This window comes from Lethenteron reissneri, chromosome 48 (assembly GCF_015708825.2).
Source record: "Lethenteron reissneri isolate LAM-NWPU_2019-01 chromosome 48, ASM1570882v1, whole genome shotgun sequence".
NCBI lineage: Eukaryota > Metazoa > Chordata > Hyperoartia > Petromyzontiformes > Petromyzontidae > Lethenteron > Lethenteron reissneri.
This window is the reverse complement of record NC_083826.1, coordinates 5,692,574-5,713,733: the sequence shown is the minus strand read 5'-3', so window position 1 is coordinate 5,713,733 and position 21,160 is coordinate 5,692,574. Positions and strand designations below refer to the sequence as shown.

Sequence of the window (21,160 nt, the reverse complement as noted above, 5' to 3'; positions counted from 1 at the left end):
ACCCCGTGTAGCGTTTTAACGGACTGTCCGGATCGAACCTGTTGACCCACGACCTCCTGCACACCAGGCGAGGTAGTTAACATCTCCTAGCCACCGTAATGATGATGAGAGAGAAAGAGAGACACACAAACTCCAAATATACAGCAGGCATCAGGGTTAGGATTGAACCCACGACCTCCTGTATACCAGACGAGGTAGTTAACATTTCCTAGCCACCATGATGATGATGAGAGAGAGAGAGAGAGACACGCAAACTCCAAATATACAGCAGGCATCAGGGTCGAGATCAAACCCACGACCTCCTGTACACCAGGCGAGGTAGTCAACATCTCCTAGCCACCGTGATGATGATGAGAGAGAGAGACACGCAAACTCCAAATATACAGCAGGCGTCAGGGTCGAGATCAAACCCACGACCTCCTGCGCACCAGGCGAGGTAGTCAACATCTCCTAGCCACCGTGATGATGATGAGAGAGAGAGAGACACGCAATATACAGCAGGCGTCAGGGTCGAGATCAGACCCACGACCTCCTGTACACCAGGCGAGGTAGTCAACATCTCCTCGCCACCGTGATGCCTCCTCCTCCTCCTCACCCGGTGGTCAGCGCAGGGCGTCCCGTCCAGCAGCGAGATGTGCAGCCGCGTGCAGCTGGAGAAGTCGTCGCGGTGCGTGTGGCACGAGAGCACGCTGCACACGTCCTGGCGCGCACACACGCAGCAAGTGCGGCACACACGCAGCAGGGGCACAGGGAGAGGGGCACGCACGGCACCCACGCGGGTGTGAGTGGGTCAGGTGGGCGAGGGAGTTGGTGGGTGGGTGGGTGAGTGGAGTGAGTGGGTGGGTGAGGGAGTTGGTGGTTGGGTGGGTGGGTGAGTGGGTGGAGTGAGTGGGTGGGTGAGTGAGTTGGTGGGTGGGTGGGTGGGTGAGTGAGTTGGTGGGTGGAGTGAGTTGGTGGGTGGAGTGAGTGGGTGGGTGAGGGAGTGGGTGGGTGAGGGAGTGGGTGGGTGAGGGAGTTGGTGGGTGAATGAATAAGTGGGTGGAGTGAGTGGGTGGGTGAGGGAGGGAGTTGGTGGGTGGAGTGAGTGGGTGGGTGAGTGAGTTGGTGGGTGGGTGGGTGGGTGAGTGAGTTGGTGGGTGGAGTGAGTTGGTGGGTGGAGTGAGTGGGTGGGTGAGGGAGTGGGTGGGTGAGGGAGTTGGTGGGTGAATGAATAAGTGGGTGGAGTGAGTGGGTGGGTGAGTGAGTTGGTGAGTGAATGAATAAGTGGGTGGAGTGAGTGGGTGGGTGAGGGAGGGAGTTGGTGGGTGGAGTGAGTGGGTGGGTGAGTGAGTTGGTGGGTGAATGAATAAGTGGGTGGAGTGAGTGGGTGGGTGAGTGAGTTGGTGGGTGAATGAATAAGTGGGTGGAGTGAGTGGGTGGGTGAGTGAGTTGGTGAGTGAATGAATAAGTGGGTGGAGTGAGTGGGTGGGTGAGTGAGTTGGTGGGTGAATGAATAAGTGGGTGGAGTGAGTGGGTGGGTGAGTGAGTTGGTGGGTGGGTGAGTGGGTGGGTGGGTGAGGGAGTTGGTGGGTGGAGTGAGTCGGTGGGTGAGGGAGTTGGTGGGTGAATGAATAAGTGGGTGGAGTGAGTGGGTGGGTGAGTGAGTTGGTGATTGAATGAATAAGTGGGTGGAGTGAGTGGGTGGGTGAGTGAGTTGGTGGGTGAATGAATAAGTGGGTGGAGTGAGTGGGTGGGTGAGTGAGTTGGTGGGTGGAGTGAGTGGGTGGGTGGGTGGGTGAGAGAGTTGGTGGGTGGAGTGAGTCGGTGGGTGAGGGAGTTGGTGGGTGAATGAATAAGTGGGTGGAGTGAGTGGGTGGGTGGGTGGGTGAGGGCGTTGGTGGGTGAGGGCGTTGGTGGGTGAGGGCGTTGGTGGGTGAGGGAGTTGGTGGGTGAGGGAGTTGGTGGGTGAGTGAGTTTGGGAGGGCTGAGCGAGTTGCAAGGCGAGTGAGTCGGTGGGTGAAAGACTGAGTGAGCTGGTGGAGTGAGTTGGGTGGGTGAGCAAATCAACGGGTGGATTTGAGTTGGTGGGCGAGTGAGTCAGTGGGTGACGTGAGTCGCCAATGGGCGTTGTGAGCGAGGTTAGTCAGCCGGTGAGCCAAAAGGGCGAGCGAACCCGGTGGACGATCAAAGCCGGCGGGTGATTCGGAAGGAGAGAAAATTGAGCGTGCGAGCGAATCGGTGGGCGAGCGAGTGAGCGAGTGAGTAAATGAGCGAGTGAGTGATTGAGCGAGTGAGTGATTGAGCGAGTGAGTGAGTGAGCGATTGAGCGAGTGAGTGAGCGAGTGAACGAGCGAGTGAGGGAGCGAGTGAGTGAGTGAGCGAGTGAGTGAGCGAGTGAGCGAGCGAACGAGTGAGCGAGCGAGTGAGCGAGCGAGTAAGTGAACGAGCAAGCGAGTGAGTAAGCGAGAGAGCGAGTGAGTGAGCGAGCGAGCGAGTGAGTGAGCGAGTGAGTGAGCGAGTGAGCGAGCGTGCGTGCGTGCATGCGAGCGGGCGAGCGGGTGGGCGTCGCTCACCTTGTCGTCCTTGCTGAAGGAGCAGGCGGTGGCGCCGTGGCCGAACATGACGCGGCACTGTTCGTCGGCGCCGTAGCGCAGGCCCGGCAGCACGGGGGGCAGCACGGGGGGGTGGGCGGGCGCCGGGGCCGGGGGGGCGTCCGACAGGCACCAGGCCTCTCCCGAGCTACACAAAGACAAAAATCCCCCCACCGACGTGTAGCCTTTCATAGAGTGTCGGGGCAAGTGCTGTTAGCGAGCACCTATGAAGGCCGGCACGGCACACGAGGGGGTGGGTGGCCAGCAACCGCGCCCGGCCGCCTTTGTCTCCCTCGTGAAGATGTTGACACACCGCACCAGGTACTCATTTGAGGCCGAGTCGACCTAGCGGAGGCGCAGGACCGGTTCAGATAATCGTCACTGGGTGTTGGCCGTGAACGGGAATCGAACGTTGGTCGCCGGGATTCGTAGCGCAACGCGCTAACCGCTAGATCACCACTCCCCACACACGCACACACACCAACGCACACACACGTGCACACACACGCACGGACACACGCACGCACACACACACACGCACACACACATGCACACACACGCACACACACACACGCACACACGCGCACACGCGCACACGCACACACACACATGCACACACACACACATACGCACACACACATGCACACACACACACACACACGCACACACACACACACGCACACACACGCACACACACACGCACACACATGCACCTCAAGAAGCGCAGCAGCTGCTTGCGGCTGCAGCGAGACCAGGTGGAGGAGAGGCTCGCGTGTGCCCCCTCCACCGCCATGATGTAGCCACCGCCCCCGCCACAGTCGTTCTCCTCCCCGTCGTGAGTGATGCCGAGGCTGTCGTCGTGAGGGGCGGGGGGGGGCACGCGGGGGATGGGGGGTGGGGGGGGTCAGCGGCGAGATGATGAGCAGAGCACACGCGAAACCTCGCAGCGACATCATCAACCACGGGCGCAGCTTGTAAGGTGGAGAGATGTTGACTACCTCGCCTGGTGTACAGGAGGTCGTGGGTTCGATCCCGACCTTGACGCCTGCCGCTGTATATTTGGAGTTTGCGTGTCTCATCATCATCACAGTGGCTAGGAGATGTTGACTACCTCGCCTGGTATACAGGAGGTCGTGGGTTCGATCCCGACCTTGACGCCTGCCGCTGTATATTTGGAGTTTGCGTGTCTCTCTCATCATCACGGTGGCTAGGAGATGTTGACTACCTCGCTTGGTATACAGGAGGTCGTGGATTCGATCCCGACCTTGACGCCTGCTGCTGTATATTTGGAGTTTGTGTGTGTCTCTCTCTCTCATCATCATCACGGTGGCTAGGAGATGTTAACTCCCTCGCCTGGTGTACAGGAGGTCGTGGGTTCGATCCCGACCTTGACGCCTGCTGCTGTATATTTGGAGTTTGTGTGTCTCTCTCTCATCATCGCGTGAATTTCTCTCCGGGCCCTCCGGTTTTTCCCTCCACATTTAGAATCAATGCGAGCTCAGAGTATTCGGCTTTGCCGCCGCGTCGAGCTGTCACAAAGCACTGTATAGCTCAGTGGGCATCACCTGGTAAAATAAAATAGCAGTTTAGATTGAGTCATTCTTCAACCCGAGTTTGACCGATTGTTGGCGCTGCCCCCTGGGCAAACATGCACGACCAGCTCTGACCTCCGACCCAGACCTCTCCGTTGGCCTGGCCGCCATGCCGGGGTTCACCGCCTCGCCCCCCCAGACCGAGATGCCGCCCCAAATCCAGTGACCTACTAATGACCTGTGGCCGATCTCGTGAGCGACGGTGACCCCGAGGTCAAAGCCGGTGTCCTCGGCGAGGAGGCAGCTCCACGCCGGGGAGCAGGCGCCGCCCAGCTGAGCGGCGCCGCGCACGGCGCGGAGACCGCCGGTGCCCACCAGGTCCTGCCTGCACTCCGGTGACAACAACCGCAACAACTGTGACGACAACGACAACCGCAACAACTGTGACGATGACAAAAACAACCCCTGTGACAACAACCACAACCACCGTGACGACAACCACAACCGCAACAACCGTGACGACAACCACAACCACCATGACGACGACAACCGCAACAACCGTGACGACAACCACAACCACTGTGACGACACCCGCAACAACCGTGACGACAACCGCAACAACCGTGACGATAACCACAACCACTGTGACGACAACCACAACCACTGTGACGACAACCACAACCACCGTGACGACAACCGCAACAACCGTGACGACAATCACAACCACTGTGACGACAACCACAACCACTGTGACGACAACCACAACCACCGTGACGACGACAACAACCACAACAACTGTGACGACAACCACAACCACCGTGACGACGACAACCGCAACAACCGTGACGACGACCACAACCACTGTGACGACAACCACAACCACCGTGACGACGACAACAACCACAACAACCACAACCACCGTGACGACAACCGCAACAACCGTGACGACAACCACAACCACCGTGACGACAAACACAACAACCGCAACAACCGTAGAAACCGTATTAGCACAGCGGTCCCGACGGTGTGACAACCGGCTGTGACATCCGCAACCACCGCAACCACCGCAACCACGGCGACCGCAAGCGGCGTACCGACGTGCAGCTCGTTGCTGCTGCCTGCGCATGCCAAGTGACTTGGTGAGCGAGTGACCCCCCCCCCCACTGACCTGGTGACCCCCCACACTGACCTGGTGACCCCCCCACTGACCTGGTGACCCCCCACACTGACCTGGTGACCCCCCACACTGACCTGGTGACCCCCCCCCCCCCCCCACTGACCCGGTGTCGCCCCTCCCCACTGACCCCCCACTGACCCGGTGACCCCCCAGTGACCCCCCCCCACTGACCCGGTGACCCCCCCCCACTAACCCGGTGACCCCCCACACTGACCCGGTGACCCCCCACTGACTCGTTGACCTCCCCCACTGACCCGGTGACCCCCCCCCCACTGACCTCGTGACCCCCACCCCTCCCACTGACCTGCTGACCCCCCACACTGACCCAGTGACCCAACAAAGCGGCTGACCTAGTGACGTAGAGTGCGAGGTCGGCGTGGTCGGGGTGAGCGTCGTCCGCCGGGTTGTGTGAGCGGTGCCAGCGGCAGAAGGAGGTGAGCGACGAGGTGACGTTCTCCGTCACGGCCAGCTCCAACTGCCGAGAGGTGCGGGCAGGTGAGCGTACAGGTGAGTGTACAGGTGAGTGTGTGAGTGTGTAGGTGAGTGTGTAGGTGAGTGTGTAGGTGAGTGTGTAGGTGAGTGGGTGAGTGTGCAGGTGAGTGTACAGGTGAGTGTGTAGGTGAGTGTGTGTGTAGGTTAGTGAGTGTGTAGGTGAGTGTGTAGGTGAGTGTACAGGTGAGTGTGTAGATGAGTGTACAGGTGAGTGTGTAGGTGAGTGTGTGTGTAGGTTAGTGAGTGTGTAGGTGAGTGTGTAGGTGAGTGTGTAGGTGGGTGTGTAGGTGAGTGTGTGAGTGTGTATGTGAGTGTGTAGGTGAGTGTACAGGTGAGTGTACAGGTGAGTGTGTGAGTGTGTGAGTGTGTAGGTGAGTGTGTGAGTGTACAGGTGAGTGTGTAGGTGAGTGTGTAGGTGAGTGTACAGGTGAAAATAGAGGTGAGAGTGTACACGCATCTTCTTGGTTCTTTCGGTAAAGTCACGTAGAAGGGAAGTAATAAAATAATAAAAATAAAACATAATAAAATAATTCTCACGACGTTTCGGCCACAACGCAAGCAGCCGTCCTCAGGTGAAGAATGATGGTGTTTCAGAAGAGTAGTGTTGGGGGTAGGCCTAGTGGTGGGGGTAATGTTAACAGCAGTGGTAGGGGCAGTGTTAGGGAACGTCGTGAAAATTATTTTATTATGTTTTATTTTAATTATTTTATTACTTCTCTTCTACGTGACTTTACCGAAAGAACCAAGAAGATGAACCCTGCAGTCACGAAAGCTTTAAATCGAAGTGTACACGCAGTTTTGTAGACATCAGATATGTGTAAGTGTGAGCAGGTGTGTGTAAGTAGGTGTGTGTAAGTGTGAGTGGGTGTGTGTAAGTGTGAGCAGGTGTGCGTAAGTGTGAGTAGGTGTGTGTGTAAGTGTGAGTAGGTGTGTGTAAGTGTGAGCAGGTGTGTGTAAGTGTGAGTAGGTGTGTGTAAGTGTGAGTAGGTGTGTGTGTCAGTGTGATTAGGTGTGTGTAAGTGTGAGCAGGTGTGTGTGTAAGTGTAAGCAGGTGTGTGTAAGTGTGAGTAGGTGTGTGTAAGTGTGAGTAGGTGTGTGTGTAAGTGTGAGCAGGTGTGTGTAAGTGTGAGTAGGTGTGTGTGTAAGTGTGAGTAGGTGTGTGTAAGTGTGAGTAGGTGTGTGTAAGTGTGAGCAGGTGTGTGTAAGTGTGAGTAGGTGTGTGTAAGTGTGAGTAGGTGTGTGTAAGTGTGAGCAGGTGTGTGTAAGTGTGAGTAGGTGTGTGTAAGTGTGAGCAGGTGTGTGTAAGTAGGTGTGTGTAAGCGTGAGTGGGTGTATGTAAGTGTGAGTAGGTGTGTTGTGTAAGTGTGAGCAGGTGTGTAAGTGTGAGTAGGTGAGTGTAAGTGTGAGCAGGTGTGTGTGTAAGTGTGAGTAGGTGTGTGTACGTGTGAGCAGGTGTGTGTGTGAGCAGGTGTGTGTAAGTGTGAGTAGGTACGGGAGCTGAGTCTCCAAGCAGCAGTAGCCGGACCACGTGTAGGTGGATCTGTCTGCCCAGGCTGGGAAGACGGAGCAGTTCTGCAGCCTGCAAACACAACAACAACAACAACCGCCATTTGCCGGTGACGTCACGACGACGCTTGTGCCAGGCTAGGTGCACGTCGAGGCCACGTGAAGTGTCGAACGCCCGCCGGCAGGAGGTCACGGGGCAGACCCAGCAGGTGCCACGGGTCGACTGAGATGACTGGCCGATGCACCACCTGTGCCCCCTACTGTGCCAACTTGCAAACACAAACACACAAGCACACTCAAGTGTCTGGCTGTGTGTGTACGTGTATGCATCTGCGTAGACATGCATATCTCTACCTGTGTGTGTGTGCATGTGCCTGTGTGGTCGACTCGAATGAGCACTTGGTGCAAACATTGCCATGAGAGAGACAAAGGCGGCCGGGCGTGGTGTCGACCACCCACCGTTCGTGTGCCGTGTCGGCCTTCATTGGTGCTAGCTAACAGCTCTTGCCCCAACAGCCTGTTGAAGGCCACATGGGGGATCTTTTTGTTTGTGCGCCTGCCAGGGCGTGCACGTGCATATATGCCTGCCAGTGCGTGTGCGTGTGCCTGTTGGCGTGTGCGTGTGCCTGTTGGTGTGTGCGTGTGTGCCTGTTGGTGTGTGCGTGTGCGTGTGTGTGCGTGTGCCTGTTGGTATGTGCGTGTGCCTGTTGGTGTGTGTGTGCGTGTATATGCCTGCCAGTGCGTGTGTGTGCCTGTTGGTGTGTGCGTGTGCGTGTGCCTGTTGGTGTGTGTCTGTGTGCATGTGCCTGTTGGTGTGTGTGTGTGCCTGTGCCTGTTGGTGTGTGTGTGCGTGCGTGTATATGCCTGCCTGTGCGTGCGTGTGCCTGTTGGCGTGTGCGTGCGACCACCCCCCCCCACGTACGATGTTGATGTTGGTGAGCAGGTAGCGCTGCGTGTCCTCCCCGTGGTGTCGCCCCACGTCCGCCCCGGCCACCACCACCAGCTCCACGTGGAAGCCTCGGGGCTCCGAGGACGTGGACGCGGAGGTCCGCGACGTCGAGGGGCTGTGGGAGGGGGTCGCGTTGGCCCGCGGGGTCACGCGGGGGGTCACGGAGGGGGTCACGGGGCCTGCCGTGGGGTTTGGCCGGCGGTGCAGCGCGGTGTTGGGTGCGGAGGATGCCAGGGCACTTGGGGTGACGGTGGGTGATGGGGTAGTGCTAGTGGTAGTGCTAGTGGTAGTGCTAGTGGTAGTGCTAGTGGTAGTGCTAGTGGTAGTGCTAGTGGTAGTGCTAGTGGTAGTGCTAGTGGTAGTGCTAGGGGTAGGGGTGGTGTTAGGGGTCGGGGTAGTGTTAGGTGCGGTATTATGAGTAAAATTCGTGGTCGTGTCAGCAGTTTGAATATTGGTAGTGTTAGGTGCAGTGTTATGGGTCGGGCTAGCGGAAGGGGTTGTGATATGGAGATGGTTGGGGATAGAGGTCGTATGAAGAGTAGTGTTGGGGGTAGGCCTAGTGGTGGGGGTAATGTTAACAGCAGTGGTAGGGGCAGTGTTAGGGATACGGTGAAGGATGGTGGTCGGGTTAATGCCATTGATGTTCAGGCCAGAGTCGCCATCAGGGCTTGTGCTTGTGCTCTGGTTATGGCTGGCAGTAGAGTTGCGGTCAGGAGTAGAATGGGAGTTCATGCGAGGGCTAGGGCTATGGCTAGTGCTAGGGTGAGAGTCAGTGGTCGGGTGAGGGCTCGCAGGAGAGGTAGTACTCTGGTTATGGTTCGTGCTAAGGTCAGTGCTGGGGTTAAATCTGGTGGTAAGGTCAAGGCTGGTGGTAAGGTCAGGGCTAGCATTATGGTTATGGGCAGTGTTCAGATTGGAGTCAGTGTTAGGGGCAGCATCGGCGCTGCGAGGACCCGGGCTAGCGCTAGTGCTCATGCTAGTGCGAGCGCTCGTGCTAATGCTTGGGTCAGGCTTCGTGCTAGCGGCAGGCGTAGAGGTCGCGCTAGGGTCGGCGCTGCTGCTGGGGCCAGGCTGCGTTGCTTCCGGACTGGGCCCGGCGCTGGCGGTGGGAGCGTCGCCGTCCGGGGTTCTATCAGCACCATCGGCGGGTCGCGCGGTGGCACCAGGGTCGATGGCCGGGGCGTGGCCTTGAGCTGCGGCGTGGACGGGCAGGGAGCCCGGGTCGCCGGAGGAATCGGGGGACGAACGTTTGGAGATGACCCGGTGCGCCGGTTTGGATTCATCCGGCTCTGGAGGTCACGGGCAGCGGACGGGGTAGGGGGGGGGGGAGAGCGTGCCGTGTGCGAGCGGTCGTGACAGTGGTGGAGCAGCCGGAGCGCTGCCCTACGGACCCGGCAACCCGAGTTCGATCCCCGCTCTACGCTGGTGACGTTCATCTAAACACAAAAAGCCGTTCTAAAGAAATTAGTTTTCGATCTCGATTTAAAAGTGCACAGATCCAGTGGCTTCCTATGCTGTTAGCGAGCACCTTTGAAGGCCTACACGAAGGGTTGGATGGCCAATACCACGCACGGTCGCCTTTGTCTCCCCAGCGGCGATGTTTACACACCGCACCGGCTACTGATTTGAGGCTGAGTCGACCTAGGGGAGGCCCAGCACCGGTTCAGATGATCGTCACTGGTGGCGGCCGTGAGCGGGAATCGAACTCGGGTTGCAGGGGTTCGTAACCATTGGGCCAACATGCTAAATACCGTACGCACCCAGACAACATCGGAATATAAAAACCACACTTCTCTCCTGAAGCCCTCTCATCATGGCGAGCGGCAGGCCTCGACATTGGCATTAACTCCCTTCACAAACTGTTGCTGCCATAGGCCAGAATATACAAAAAAACACGTATGATGTTATATTAATGGTTTAGTTAAGTCGGCTATATTGCCAGCTCTTTTACTGCGAGACGACTTTCGTCGCGCTAATGTTTTGACCACCGTAAGTGTGCGTGTGTAAACATCGCCCACAATCACAAAGCTCCCGAGTTTAATCCATCTCCTCGAGCTTTCATCAACAACATAGACGCACGCACACGCACGCACGCACGCGCACATACCTACCTAGCTGTCTGTGATGATCACGGACACGATAGCACGTGTGCCCAAACATGGACACAAAGACAAAGATCCCCCCCCCCCGGCTTCCCATATAGCCTTCATAGACTCTTAGGCCAGAAGATCTTGTAGCTGCCCTGCTGGTGATGGAGGGAAGCCAATGGAGGAGGGAGTGGAGGCAGGAGATCTTGTAGCTGACCCTGCTGGTGATGGTGGTTAGCGAGTGGAGGAGAGAGTGGAGGCAGGAGATCTTGTAGCTGGCCCTGCTGGTGATGGAGGGAAGCCAGTGGAGGAGGGAGTGGAGGCAGGAGATGATGTAGCTGGTCCTGCTGGTAATGGTGGTTAGCCAGTGGAGGAGGGAGTGGAGGCAGGAGATCTTGTAGCTGGTCCTGCTGGTGATGGTGGTTAGCGAGTGGAGGAGGGAGTGGAGGCAGGAGATCTTGTAGCTAGCCCTGCTGGTGATGGTGGGAAGCCAGTGGAGGAGGGAGTGGAGGCAGGAGATCTTGTAGCTGACCCTGCTGGTGATGGTGGGAAGCCAGTGGAGGAGAAAGTGGAGGCAGGAGATGTTGTAGCTGACCCTGCTGGTGATGGTGGTTAGTCAGTGGAGGAGGGAGTGGAGGCAGGAGATGTTGTAGCTGGTCCTGCTGGTGATGGTGGGAAGCCAGTGGAGGAGGGAGTGGAGGCAGGAGATCTTGTAGCTGGCCCTGCTGGTGATGGAGGGAAGCCAGTGGAGGAGGGAGTGGAGGCAGGAGATGATGTAGCTGGTCCTGCTGGTGATGGTGGTTAGCGAGTGGAGGAGGGAGTGGAGGCAGGAGATGATGTAGCTGGTCCTGCTGGTGATGGTGGGAAGCCAGTGGAGGAGGGAGTGGAGGCAGGAGATCTTGTAGCTGGTCCTGCTGGTGATGGTGGTTAGCGAGTGGAGGAGGGAGTGGAGGCAGGAGATCTTGTAGCTAGCCCTGCTGGTGATGGTGGGAAGCCAGTGGAGGAAGGAGTGGAGGCAGGAGATGATGTAGCTGGTCCTGCTGGTGATGGTGGTTAGCGAGTGGAGGAGGGAGTGGAGGCAGGAGATGATGTAGCTGGTCCTGCTGGTGATGGTGGTTAGCGAGTGGAGGAGGGAGTGGAGGCAGGAGATCTTGTAGCTGGTCCTGCTGGTGATGGTGGTTAGCGAGTGGAGGAGGGAGTGGAGGCAGGAGATGATGTAGCTGGTCCTGCTGGTGATGGTGGTTAGCCAGTGGAGGAGGGAGTGGAGGCAGGAGATGTTGTAGCTGACTCTGCTGATGATGGTGGGAAGCCAGTGGAGGGAGCGGGCGAGATGATTCTGCAAAGGTTGGACTCTCTTGATGTCACTCGATGCAGATTGAACTCGGACAGAGTTGCAATCGTGGAAGCGAGGCCCGACTATGCTCCAGGCAAATGGCGTTGATGTTGGTGGAGGTAGCGGGTGATGGGGAGGGTGGTACGCACAACTATTGTTGACAATACCGGGCAGCCCTCGAAATTAAAGAGTGGCTGATAACCGCGGCACGCATGACTTCACACGCCGGGTTCTGGGAAAGACGCCGCTATCAGCAAGAAGACAACCCAAACGCTGTCTACCATACCTCGCAGACACACACACACACGAACGCACAAACTCACGCACGCTCTGACTCCTCTTATCCCGCAATTCCTAATGTCCACGCACACCTAAGATGTTTTCTTGTTCATGTTTTAGTTTTTTTGTTTGTTGCGGTTGCACCCGATTCAAGAGCCGAATGGCTCACAGGGCTATACCTAATAAATGAACTTTGAACTTTGAACCTTGACTGACCGATCCTTGCAAACCCACCTGAAAAACCTCAGATATTTGATCTTCTGAGCAAAAAACCCAATGGGCCACGTGAAATGGAATCTGCACGTCACGCGGCAGATTGCACCCAGCACGGCCATCGCGAGCGGAGACTCGGCGCGGTGCGTGTGCACGTCACGTCACCGGGGAGACCAAGGTGGCCGAGGCGTCGTACCGGCCACACCACCGCCCTCGAGTGTGCCCCGCTAACAGCACTTGCCCCAAAAGCCTGCCAAGGCTATATGGGGGATCTTTGTCTGTGCCTAAGCGTGTCTTTGTATCACTCACCGATACATTCCTTTGTCGCCAAGTGTCCCCCAGACTCCGATGGGCGAATGATGAGACGACACCGACCCAGGAACACGACCCCCTCCTGGAGGGAATTTACACAGTGGTGGTGGTGGGGGGAGTGCAATTAAACCAAGGGGCATTTGAAAATAAGAGCAATTACTCAGTCGCTTAGCTAATCCTTGTTCCGATTCACGCGGTCACTCGCTCGTTCGCACAATTGTCCCGCGGCTCATTCACTCACCCGCCCACTCATTCACTCGCCGCCCGCCGACTCATTCACCCAGCTCACTCGTTGCAAATGAGACTCCTCTATCCTGGCCTCTTTGAGTTCTCAACCGGTTAAACAAAACATTCACCTAAAAGCTAAACAAGAAACGAAGCTATTTTTTTATCTTACCAGGTAAGGCCCATTGAGCTGTGTAGCTCTTTCTCATGAGTGACCTGGCCACAAATGACAGCTCAATGAAGTGGCTTATTAGCAAGTGGAAGTGTGTCGCAGACAAATACTCTAAACGCGCGACTGCAGATTCCAAAATTCGGACTGAAAAAACGGAGGACCCCGGCGAAAAACCCCACGTTACCACGGGGAGAGCGAGAGAGACACGCAAACTCCAAATATACAGCAGCGGGCGTCAGGGTCGGGATTGAACCCACGACCTCCTGTATACCAGGCGAGGTAGTTAACATCTCCTAGCCACCGTGATGATGATGAGAAAGACACGCAAACTCCAAATGTACAGCAGGCGTCAGGGTCGGGGTCGAACCCATGCCCTCCTGTACACCAGGCGAGGTAGTTAACATCTCCTAGCCACCGTGATGATGATGAGAGAGAGACACGCAAACTCCAAATATACAGCAGCAGGCGTCAGGGTCGGGGATCGAACCCACAAACTCCTGTATACCAGGCGAGGTAGTTAACATCTCCTAGCCACCGTGGTGATGATGAGAGAGAGAGACGCAAACTCAAAATATACAGCAGCAGGCGTCAGGGTCGGGACCGAACCCACGCCCTCCTGTATACCAGGCGAGACAGTCAACATCTCCTCGCCACGGGTGACGAATCGACATCACCGTACCAGCCGGGCGTCGTCGCAGACGCTGAGCGCGAATCGCCCTCCGGGGGGGTGCGACGCCACGTCCCCGCGCGCGTAGACGCACTCCGACCGGGCCCCCCCGCGAGCCCCCCCCGGGACCCCCCCTCGAGCCCCCTCCGCGTTGGCCTCCACGTGGTAGGAGGCGGTCAGCAGCTGCGTCTCCGAGCTCGTCGCCCTGACGGCGAGGAGGAGGAGGACGTCGCCAAAGGCGCGAAGCTCCAACGCGTCCGCTTGCGACGAGGGGCACGGAGCCCCATTCGGAGAGCCCTCCTCGGTGGACCCCGGGGCGACGGGTCCGCACACCCAGCGAGCTGCGAGTGGGCCCAGCTCTTGGGACCCACCACCTCTCACCTCGTTCACCTGGTAGAGGGGGGGGGGTATTGAAATCTCTGGTTATGATGATAACGATGATGACGATTAATGTCGCATTAGTGGAGAGTTGATTGGCCGTACTTCCCCATGGGTTGGTGAAAAATACTTGTAAACGCGTGTCGTCGATTCTAAATGCGGAGGGGAAAACCCGGAGGACTCGGAGGAAAATCCATGCGTCTACGCACAGAGAGCCACGCAAACTCCAAATATACAGCAGGCGTCACGATCAGGATCGAACCGGCGACCTCCTGCACACCAGGCGCGGTAGTTAACATCTCCTAGCCACCGTGATGATGATGAGAGAGAGACACGCAAACTCTAAATCTACAGCAGTAACAGGCGTCAGGGTTGGGATCGAACCCACGACCTCCTGCACACCAGGCGAGGTAGTTAACATCTTCTAGCCACCGTGATGATGATAAGAGAGCGACACGCAAACTCCAAATATACAGCAGCTGGCGTCAGGGTCGGGATCGAACCCACGACCTCCTGCACACCAGGCAAGGTAGTTAACATCTCCTAGCCACCGTGATAATAAGAGAGACAGGCAAACTCCAAATATACAGCTGGCGTCAGGGTCGGGATCGAACCCACAACCTCCTTCATACCAGGCGAGGTAGTTAACATCTCCTAGCCACCGGGGCACCCCCCCCCCCCGCCCACTTCTCACCTGAGTCCCCTCGTTGACCCCCAAGGTCACCGACACGAGCAGCAGGGTACACACAGACACGTGGGGAGACATGGCGACCTCCACTCCTCTCTCTCTCTCAGGCGTCCCCCTCTCTTCTTGGGACTCGCAGGGCTAATCAAAGGGAAGAGCATCATCATCATCGTCGTAGGCGTGGATGACACGGATAAATAAAACCCACAAAGAGAATAGTGGAGGCTGCAGCGAGCTGCAAGGTATCGGGGGTGGATTAGACGAGACGATGTCACAAAAGAGTGAATCGTTGGGCTGTCCGTCTCTACGCGCGTGTGTTGGTGGGTTGCATGCACGTGTCTTCGCCCGTACGCGTGAGCACGTGTGTGTATGTGCGTCTGTGAGTGCAAGTGTAAGAGTGTGTTGGGTGTGTGCGGTGCGAAAGACGTCCCACATACATACTTATCTGTCTGTCTGTCTGCGTAATCACGGGGGGCGATAGTGCAGAGGTTAGCGCGCTGCGCGATGAACCGAGTTCGATTCCCGCTCACGGCCAACTCAAACACCAGTGATGTTTATCTGAAACAGGTCATGGGTCTCCCCCAACAGCACGGTGAGTAAACATCGTCACCGGGGAGACAAAGGCGACCGGGCGTGGTGCCGGCCTTCATATGTGCTGGCTAACAACACTTGCCCCAAAGAATTGGTTTAGGCTATCCGGGGCATCTTTGTCGTTGTGTGTAAGCATTTGCCAACACGATGGTTCAGCATCCTCCACCGCTAGGCGTTTCCCATGCGAGGCAAAACAAACCAACTTGCGACCTTCCCTTCCTCCTCCTCACTCACTCACTCCAGCCCCTCCCTTGCCTTGCCCACACTCCCGTCCCACTCTCAAACCCAATTCTCACACTCGCTGCAAATGTTGGGAAAGTCATAATCGCAGTCGGCCACGCTCAGATAGACTTCCTCCTAGATTTGAAGTTTTCGTGACTGCAAGGATCCATACTCTTTGGTTCTTTCGGTAAAGTCACGTAGATGAAAATAAAATAAATGAAAATAACTAAATTAAATCACGACGTTTCGGAGGCAACACAAGCTTCCGTCATTAGGTGGAACTTCCAGAGCAAAATGACGACTCACTACAATAATTTTGCTACGAGCAAAATTACTACTGACTACAGTAATTTTGCTGTGGCAGTTCCACCTGTTGACGGAAGCTTGTGTTGCCTCTGAAACGTCGTGATTTAATTGAGTTATTTTCATTTTATTATTTTTTATTCATCTACATGACTTTACCGAAAGAACCAAAGAGTAAACGGTGGCTCGGAGATGTTAACTACCTGGCCTGGTATGCAGGAGGTCGGTGGTTCAACACCGACCCTGACGCCTGCTGCTGTATGTTTGGAGTTTGCGTGTCTCTCTCTCATCATCATCATCACGGTGGCTCGGAGATGTTAACTACCTCGCCTGGTGTGCAGGAGGTCGGTGGTTCGACACCGACCCTGACGCCTGCTGCTGTATGTTTGGAGTTGACGCGTTCCTTGGTTGCGTGGATTTTTTCACCCTTCTCTGGGTCCTCCGGTTTTTCCCCTCCACATTTAGAAACACGCGTTTAGATTATTTAGATTGTTTTTTTAATATACGTCCAAATTGCAAGCCACTTTGTCGGGCTATCATTTGTGGCCAGGTCGCTTTTGAAAAAAAATAATTTAATACCTCCGTGGGCTTTGTGCGGTAGGATGGGGATGGTTTAGTTTTGTTTGTTTGTGTTTAGGCGATTTGTTTACCATTCTTATACTTTGCGCTCCGATCGTGTTTTTGTGTTGTTTTTTTGTTGTGACGTTCTTACGCGCCCCGACTGGACATGTGTGGAAAAGAGCTTTACAGCTCATCGGATTCCTCCAGCATAAATAAATATTCTGATTCTGAAATAAACGTTTGGAAAAAAAAGTGCAAAGAAAGCCATTCGTCTGCTTTGTCTGAGAGTCGTGAATCCTTTGCTGGATGGACGCCTGCCCCAAAGCGGTTTAACACGAAACAACATACTCTTAGTTCTTTCGGTAAAGTCACGTAGGTAAAAAATGAAATTAATAAAAATAAAACAATAAAATCACGACGTTTCGGAGGCAACACAAGTCTCCGTCATCAGGGGTAGTTATTTTCATTAATTTTTATTTCATTTTTTACCTACGTGACTTTACCGAAAGAACTAAGAGTATGAATCCTTGCAATCACGAAAGCTTCAAATCTAGAACGAAACAACATCACTGGGAGACTCAGCCAGGCCGTAAAGAGAGTGCAGGCTGGCACACAGACTCGAGTTATATTAAGACACCCTGAAGGTGATGTCCAGACAGGCCGTGTGACTGTGACCAAAGGACACGTGGTGCTGCCACTAATGCCTCGCCTCTCTCGCTGGTTCAGCAGTTCAGCAGATCGAAACGTCGTGATATATTACTTTTATTTTGTTTTCTTTTTCAACCCGTCTCGTTGAGACCACCAACACAAAATCCGACAAAATATTGGCCCGACCAAACCCCTTTCCCCTCCAACCACCCCAACTCAATTTGAACAAACTGTCTAGGCTTTAAGCTGTCTACAAATGAAAACCGTCTGGAATTTAAGCTGTCTGAAATTGTAACCATTTTTCAATTTAACGTGTTGGTTCCCCCCCCCCCCACCCTCTCTCCCCACCGAAATGGTATGTCGATTGTGCTCTTGCACTTCTTTGCGAGACGAAGGACCGCAACTCTCTCACAGAGACGTGCAAACCGTCGTAAAAACCCACGGAAGTGGATAACGCTGAACTACCCCTGAGATTTCGATTTAAAGCTTTCGTGACTGCAGGGATTCATCTTCTTGGTTCTTTCGGTAAAGTCACGTAGAATGGAAATAATAAAAATAAAACATAAAATAATTCTCACGGCGTTTCGGCCACAACGCAAGCAGCTGTCCTCAGGTGGAGAACAGGTCTGTCGAGAAGACAGAGTCTGAATGTCTTCTCGACAGACCTGTTCTCCACCTGAGGACGGCTGCTTGCATTGTGGCCGAAACGTCGTGAGAATTATTTTATTATGTTTTATTTTTATTATTTTATTATTTCCATTCTACGTGACTTTACCGAAAGAACCAAGAAGATGTACCCCTGAGATCCTCGTTAAGGGAACCCTGGTTCATACGGAAGGGTGGCAGCACTGTCCCACCCACCCCGCTACACCCGAGTAATATTTGGCGCATGACAGAGATGAAATTTAACCAAATTACGTGCAGATACAAATGTAATGTGATGTGTTTTTGCGTGTGTGTGAGACCAACTCAATGCACTTGAAACCCCGGGGAAGGGGCTCGAATCTGGATTCAAACCCAGGATGTCAACAGAGCCGAGTCAGCACTCTTGACCTCTTAAGGCACCCGGTCCACCTTGAATTCATGTATTCTTTAGACGATTTAAATTGTTACAGAAGAGGCTATATTAGGCGAAAGCAAAGCCCCCCCCCTCCCACCACATTAATATTTTAGCGTTTAACTGCACGCGTTTTCTTTCCCTAAAGGCAACTTCACTGGCATCGTAGAATCTTTACAGCTGGCAGTATGCCTTCTGAAACGAAAGGCTATGATTGGAAAAACACACTCACGTACGCGCAGACACAAAGACAAAGTCCGCCCCACCGTATAGCCTTAGCAGACTGTTGGGGCAAGTGCTGTCAGCGAGCAGCACCTATAAAGGCCGACAACGGTACACGAGGGGTGGGTGGCCAACACCACGCCCGGCCGCCTTTGTCTCCCGAGTAGCGATGTTTACTGCACACCACGCCTGGCACTCATTTGAGGCCGAGTCGACCTCGGGAAAACTCTGGACCGGTGCAAACAATCGTCACTGGTGTTGTCCGTGAGAGGGAATCGAACTCGGATCGCCGGGTTCGTTTAACTGCACGACGCGTTAGGAGCGCAGCGCGCTAACCGCTGCGCCACCGCTCCCCAATTCAAACACACGCGCGATAAAATACACCCTCGCAGTCACGCAAGTTGTCAAGTCACATCCACATGCGGTACACACGATCATTGGTGTCACAAACGTGTGTAACGTTTGCGCAGTCACAGACAAATAAACACACTCACTCTCTTACACGTGTCTCAGAGATTCCCCGTGTAGACTGTTCACAGCCTATTCATATTCTTAGGTTTTTTCGGTAAAGTCACGTAGGTAAAAAACATTAAAAAAATAAAATAAAAATCACGACGTTTCGGAGGCAACACAAGCTTCCGTCTTCAGGGGGTACCGTCACAGCCACGACAGCTGTATCAAGTAAATGAGAGATTGCAGGAGCTACCACTCCGTTTATATAATGGTTGGAGAAGGTGGTGGGGCAAGGGCCGCATACTACCTACGTGACTTTACCGAAAAAACCTAAGAATATTAATCATTGCAGTCACGAAAGCTTCAAATCTAGACTGTTCACAGCCTGTTGGAGCAAGTGCTGTTAGCGAGGACCTATGAAAGGCAGACAGGGCACACGAGGGTACCGGGCGGCAAACGCAACGCCGCATTTGTCTCCCGAGTGTTGATGTTTACAAACCGCAGCAGGTACTGCTTTTTTTAAAGGCTGAGTCGACCTAGGCGCGTATCGGCACCCGTTCCGATATCACTCGCCACCGATGTTAGCTATGGCCAAGAATCAAACTCAGGTAGCCGTTGCGATAATCACTTACTCCACAGCTCCCCATTAGACACAAACAGATTAACACACACACACAGATGTCTACACGAACACTCATCCACACACAAGCACATCCATCCACGCGCGCGCACGCACGCACACGTGACATACTCACACATGCGCCGTGACACAAATATTCAGACATTCACGTACATACACATAGCACACACACACACACAAATACACGTCCGCACACACGTACACACACTCACATCAACATACACTCACTCGCACGCACCACACACTTTCACACAAACTCAGACGCACACATACTAAGAGACACACAGATAAAGACCCCCCGTATAGCCTTAACAGACTGTGAGGGCAAGTGCTGTTAGCGAGTCGCACCTATGAAGGCCGGCACGGCACACGAGGGGGTGGATGGCCAGCACCACGCCCGGCCGCCTTTGTCCCCCTCGTGGCGATGATTACACATTGCACCAGGTACTCATTTAAGGCGAAGTCTACCTAGCGGAGGCCCAGATAATCGTCACTGGTGTTGTCCGTGAGTGGGAATCGAACCCTGGTCGCCGGGTTCGTAGTGCAGCGCGATGACCGCTACACTACCACTCACCAAACTCACAATCACACATCCAAAGACCCCCCCCCCCCCATAGCCTTAGAAAACTGACCGGGCAAGTGCTGTTAGCGAGCACCTATGAAGGCCGGCACGGTACACGAGGGGGTGGATGGGTGGCCAGCACCAACGCACACATCCAACACACTCTTACACTTGCACTCACAGACACACATACACACACACATTCTCCACACGCAAAACAGAAACCCCACATCCCATCCCTTACCTTCCAGTGTTCCCCCTGCAGATGTATTAAGGCTCTCGCCTGGAATGGGTGGAGATGAAATGGGTCTGGCTGGCTTGTGGGGTAGGGAAGAGGCGTCTGACGAGACAGCCCTGGGTGCTTATACAGAGGACTTTTTAGGGTCTGACGCCAAACCTATGACGTACGGGTTCGAGTCAGTTCAAAGGCGAGAGAGGAGGAGGTGCATTTTCAAAGACCTCCCAAAAGTTTTAAGAATTCAGGCAGCCAGTGTCGTCAGCCTGGTCCCGCCTATGTGGACAGTTGTGTTTTAAATTGATTTTCGATGCTGTTTTAATACATTTCGGTTTGCCGAGTACTGGCCCAAATCCCCCCCCCCCCCCCAAAAAAAAACGTCAAGCAGCCCGCAAAACATCACTACTGAAGGCGTAACAGATAAGGAGATTGTGCAAGGTTGTATGATAATAACAGCTTGGGTTAAAGAGACGATGGGAAGGAATCCCAACGGTGAGCGATGCGAGGAAAGAGACAGAAATAAAAGTGGCCGTGGGGCGGCTGAACACAGTCTGGATGAGACGGTGCGTTAGACAGCCCTCCTTGAAAGACTAATCGATTGTGTAACAAGGGAAAATACCTAAAAGCCAAATGGCTGTTGGTGCTACCGAGACTTTAAGAGCCAAGTGTCGACACTACAACAGCAAAGAGATCTAGCAATATGAAGGAGGCGATGGCGAGGTTGGTGGTGGTGGTGGCAAAATAAATAGGATTGGCATTGATGGCCGCTTGACTTTTGACTTAATCACTCATCTGCTGAGCCACGCAGCTGCTGGGGAATTCCACAACGCGTTCCTATTGCGTCCGGTCATGGTGTGGATGTTTGTCGCGTGAATAAGCGCAGTTGGGCACTCACTGTCTTATCTGTCGAGCCAGCCACCCACCCACCCCAACGTTCCTTCTCTCTCTCTCGTCTCCCAGTCACATCTCCCTCTGCCCCGTCTCCCAGTGGGGTGAGCGTGGTTGGCATGGACCCTGCCTGGTACGTGTCTTTAAACGGGCCACACCCTCCCGTCCAATGCCCCCTTCCTCTTTGAAGCCCGATGTGTG

At 54.7% G+C, this 21,160-nt stretch overlaps 1 protein-coding gene across 1 annotated transcript in view; it reads right to left on the bottom strand.

Moving 5' to 3' along the window:
- Window positions 1–20,397, bottom strand: part of ADAMTS13 (ADAM metallopeptidase with thrombospondin type 1 motif 13) — a 41,913-nt gene extending 21,516 nt beyond the window's left edge. Inside the window, exons 1-11 of the mRNA XM_061571586.1 lie at window positions 20,081–20,397; window positions 14,587–14,718; window positions 13,527–13,904; window positions 12,448–12,532; window positions 8,200–9,515; window positions 7,264–7,350; window positions 5,630–5,754; window positions 4,341–4,487; window positions 3,284–3,421; window positions 2,553–2,718; window positions 596–700 (exon numbers count right to left, since the gene is read on the bottom strand). Of these exons, the coding sequence (XP_061427570.1) occupies window positions 596–700; window positions 2,553–2,718; window positions 3,284–3,421; window positions 4,341–4,487; window positions 5,630–5,754; window positions 7,264–7,350; window positions 8,200–9,515; window positions 12,448–12,532; window positions 13,527–13,904; window positions 14,587–14,658 (2,619 nt within the window). The 5' untranslated portion in view covers window positions 14,659–14,718; window positions 20,081–20,397. The remainder of the gene's footprint in view (window positions 1–595; window positions 701–2,552; window positions 2,719–3,283; window positions 3,422–4,340; window positions 4,488–5,629; window positions 5,755–7,263; window positions 7,351–8,199; window positions 9,516–12,447; window positions 12,533–13,526; window positions 13,905–14,586; window positions 14,719–20,080) is intronic.
- Between the last annotated feature and the right edge of the window lie 763 nt (window positions 20,398–21,160).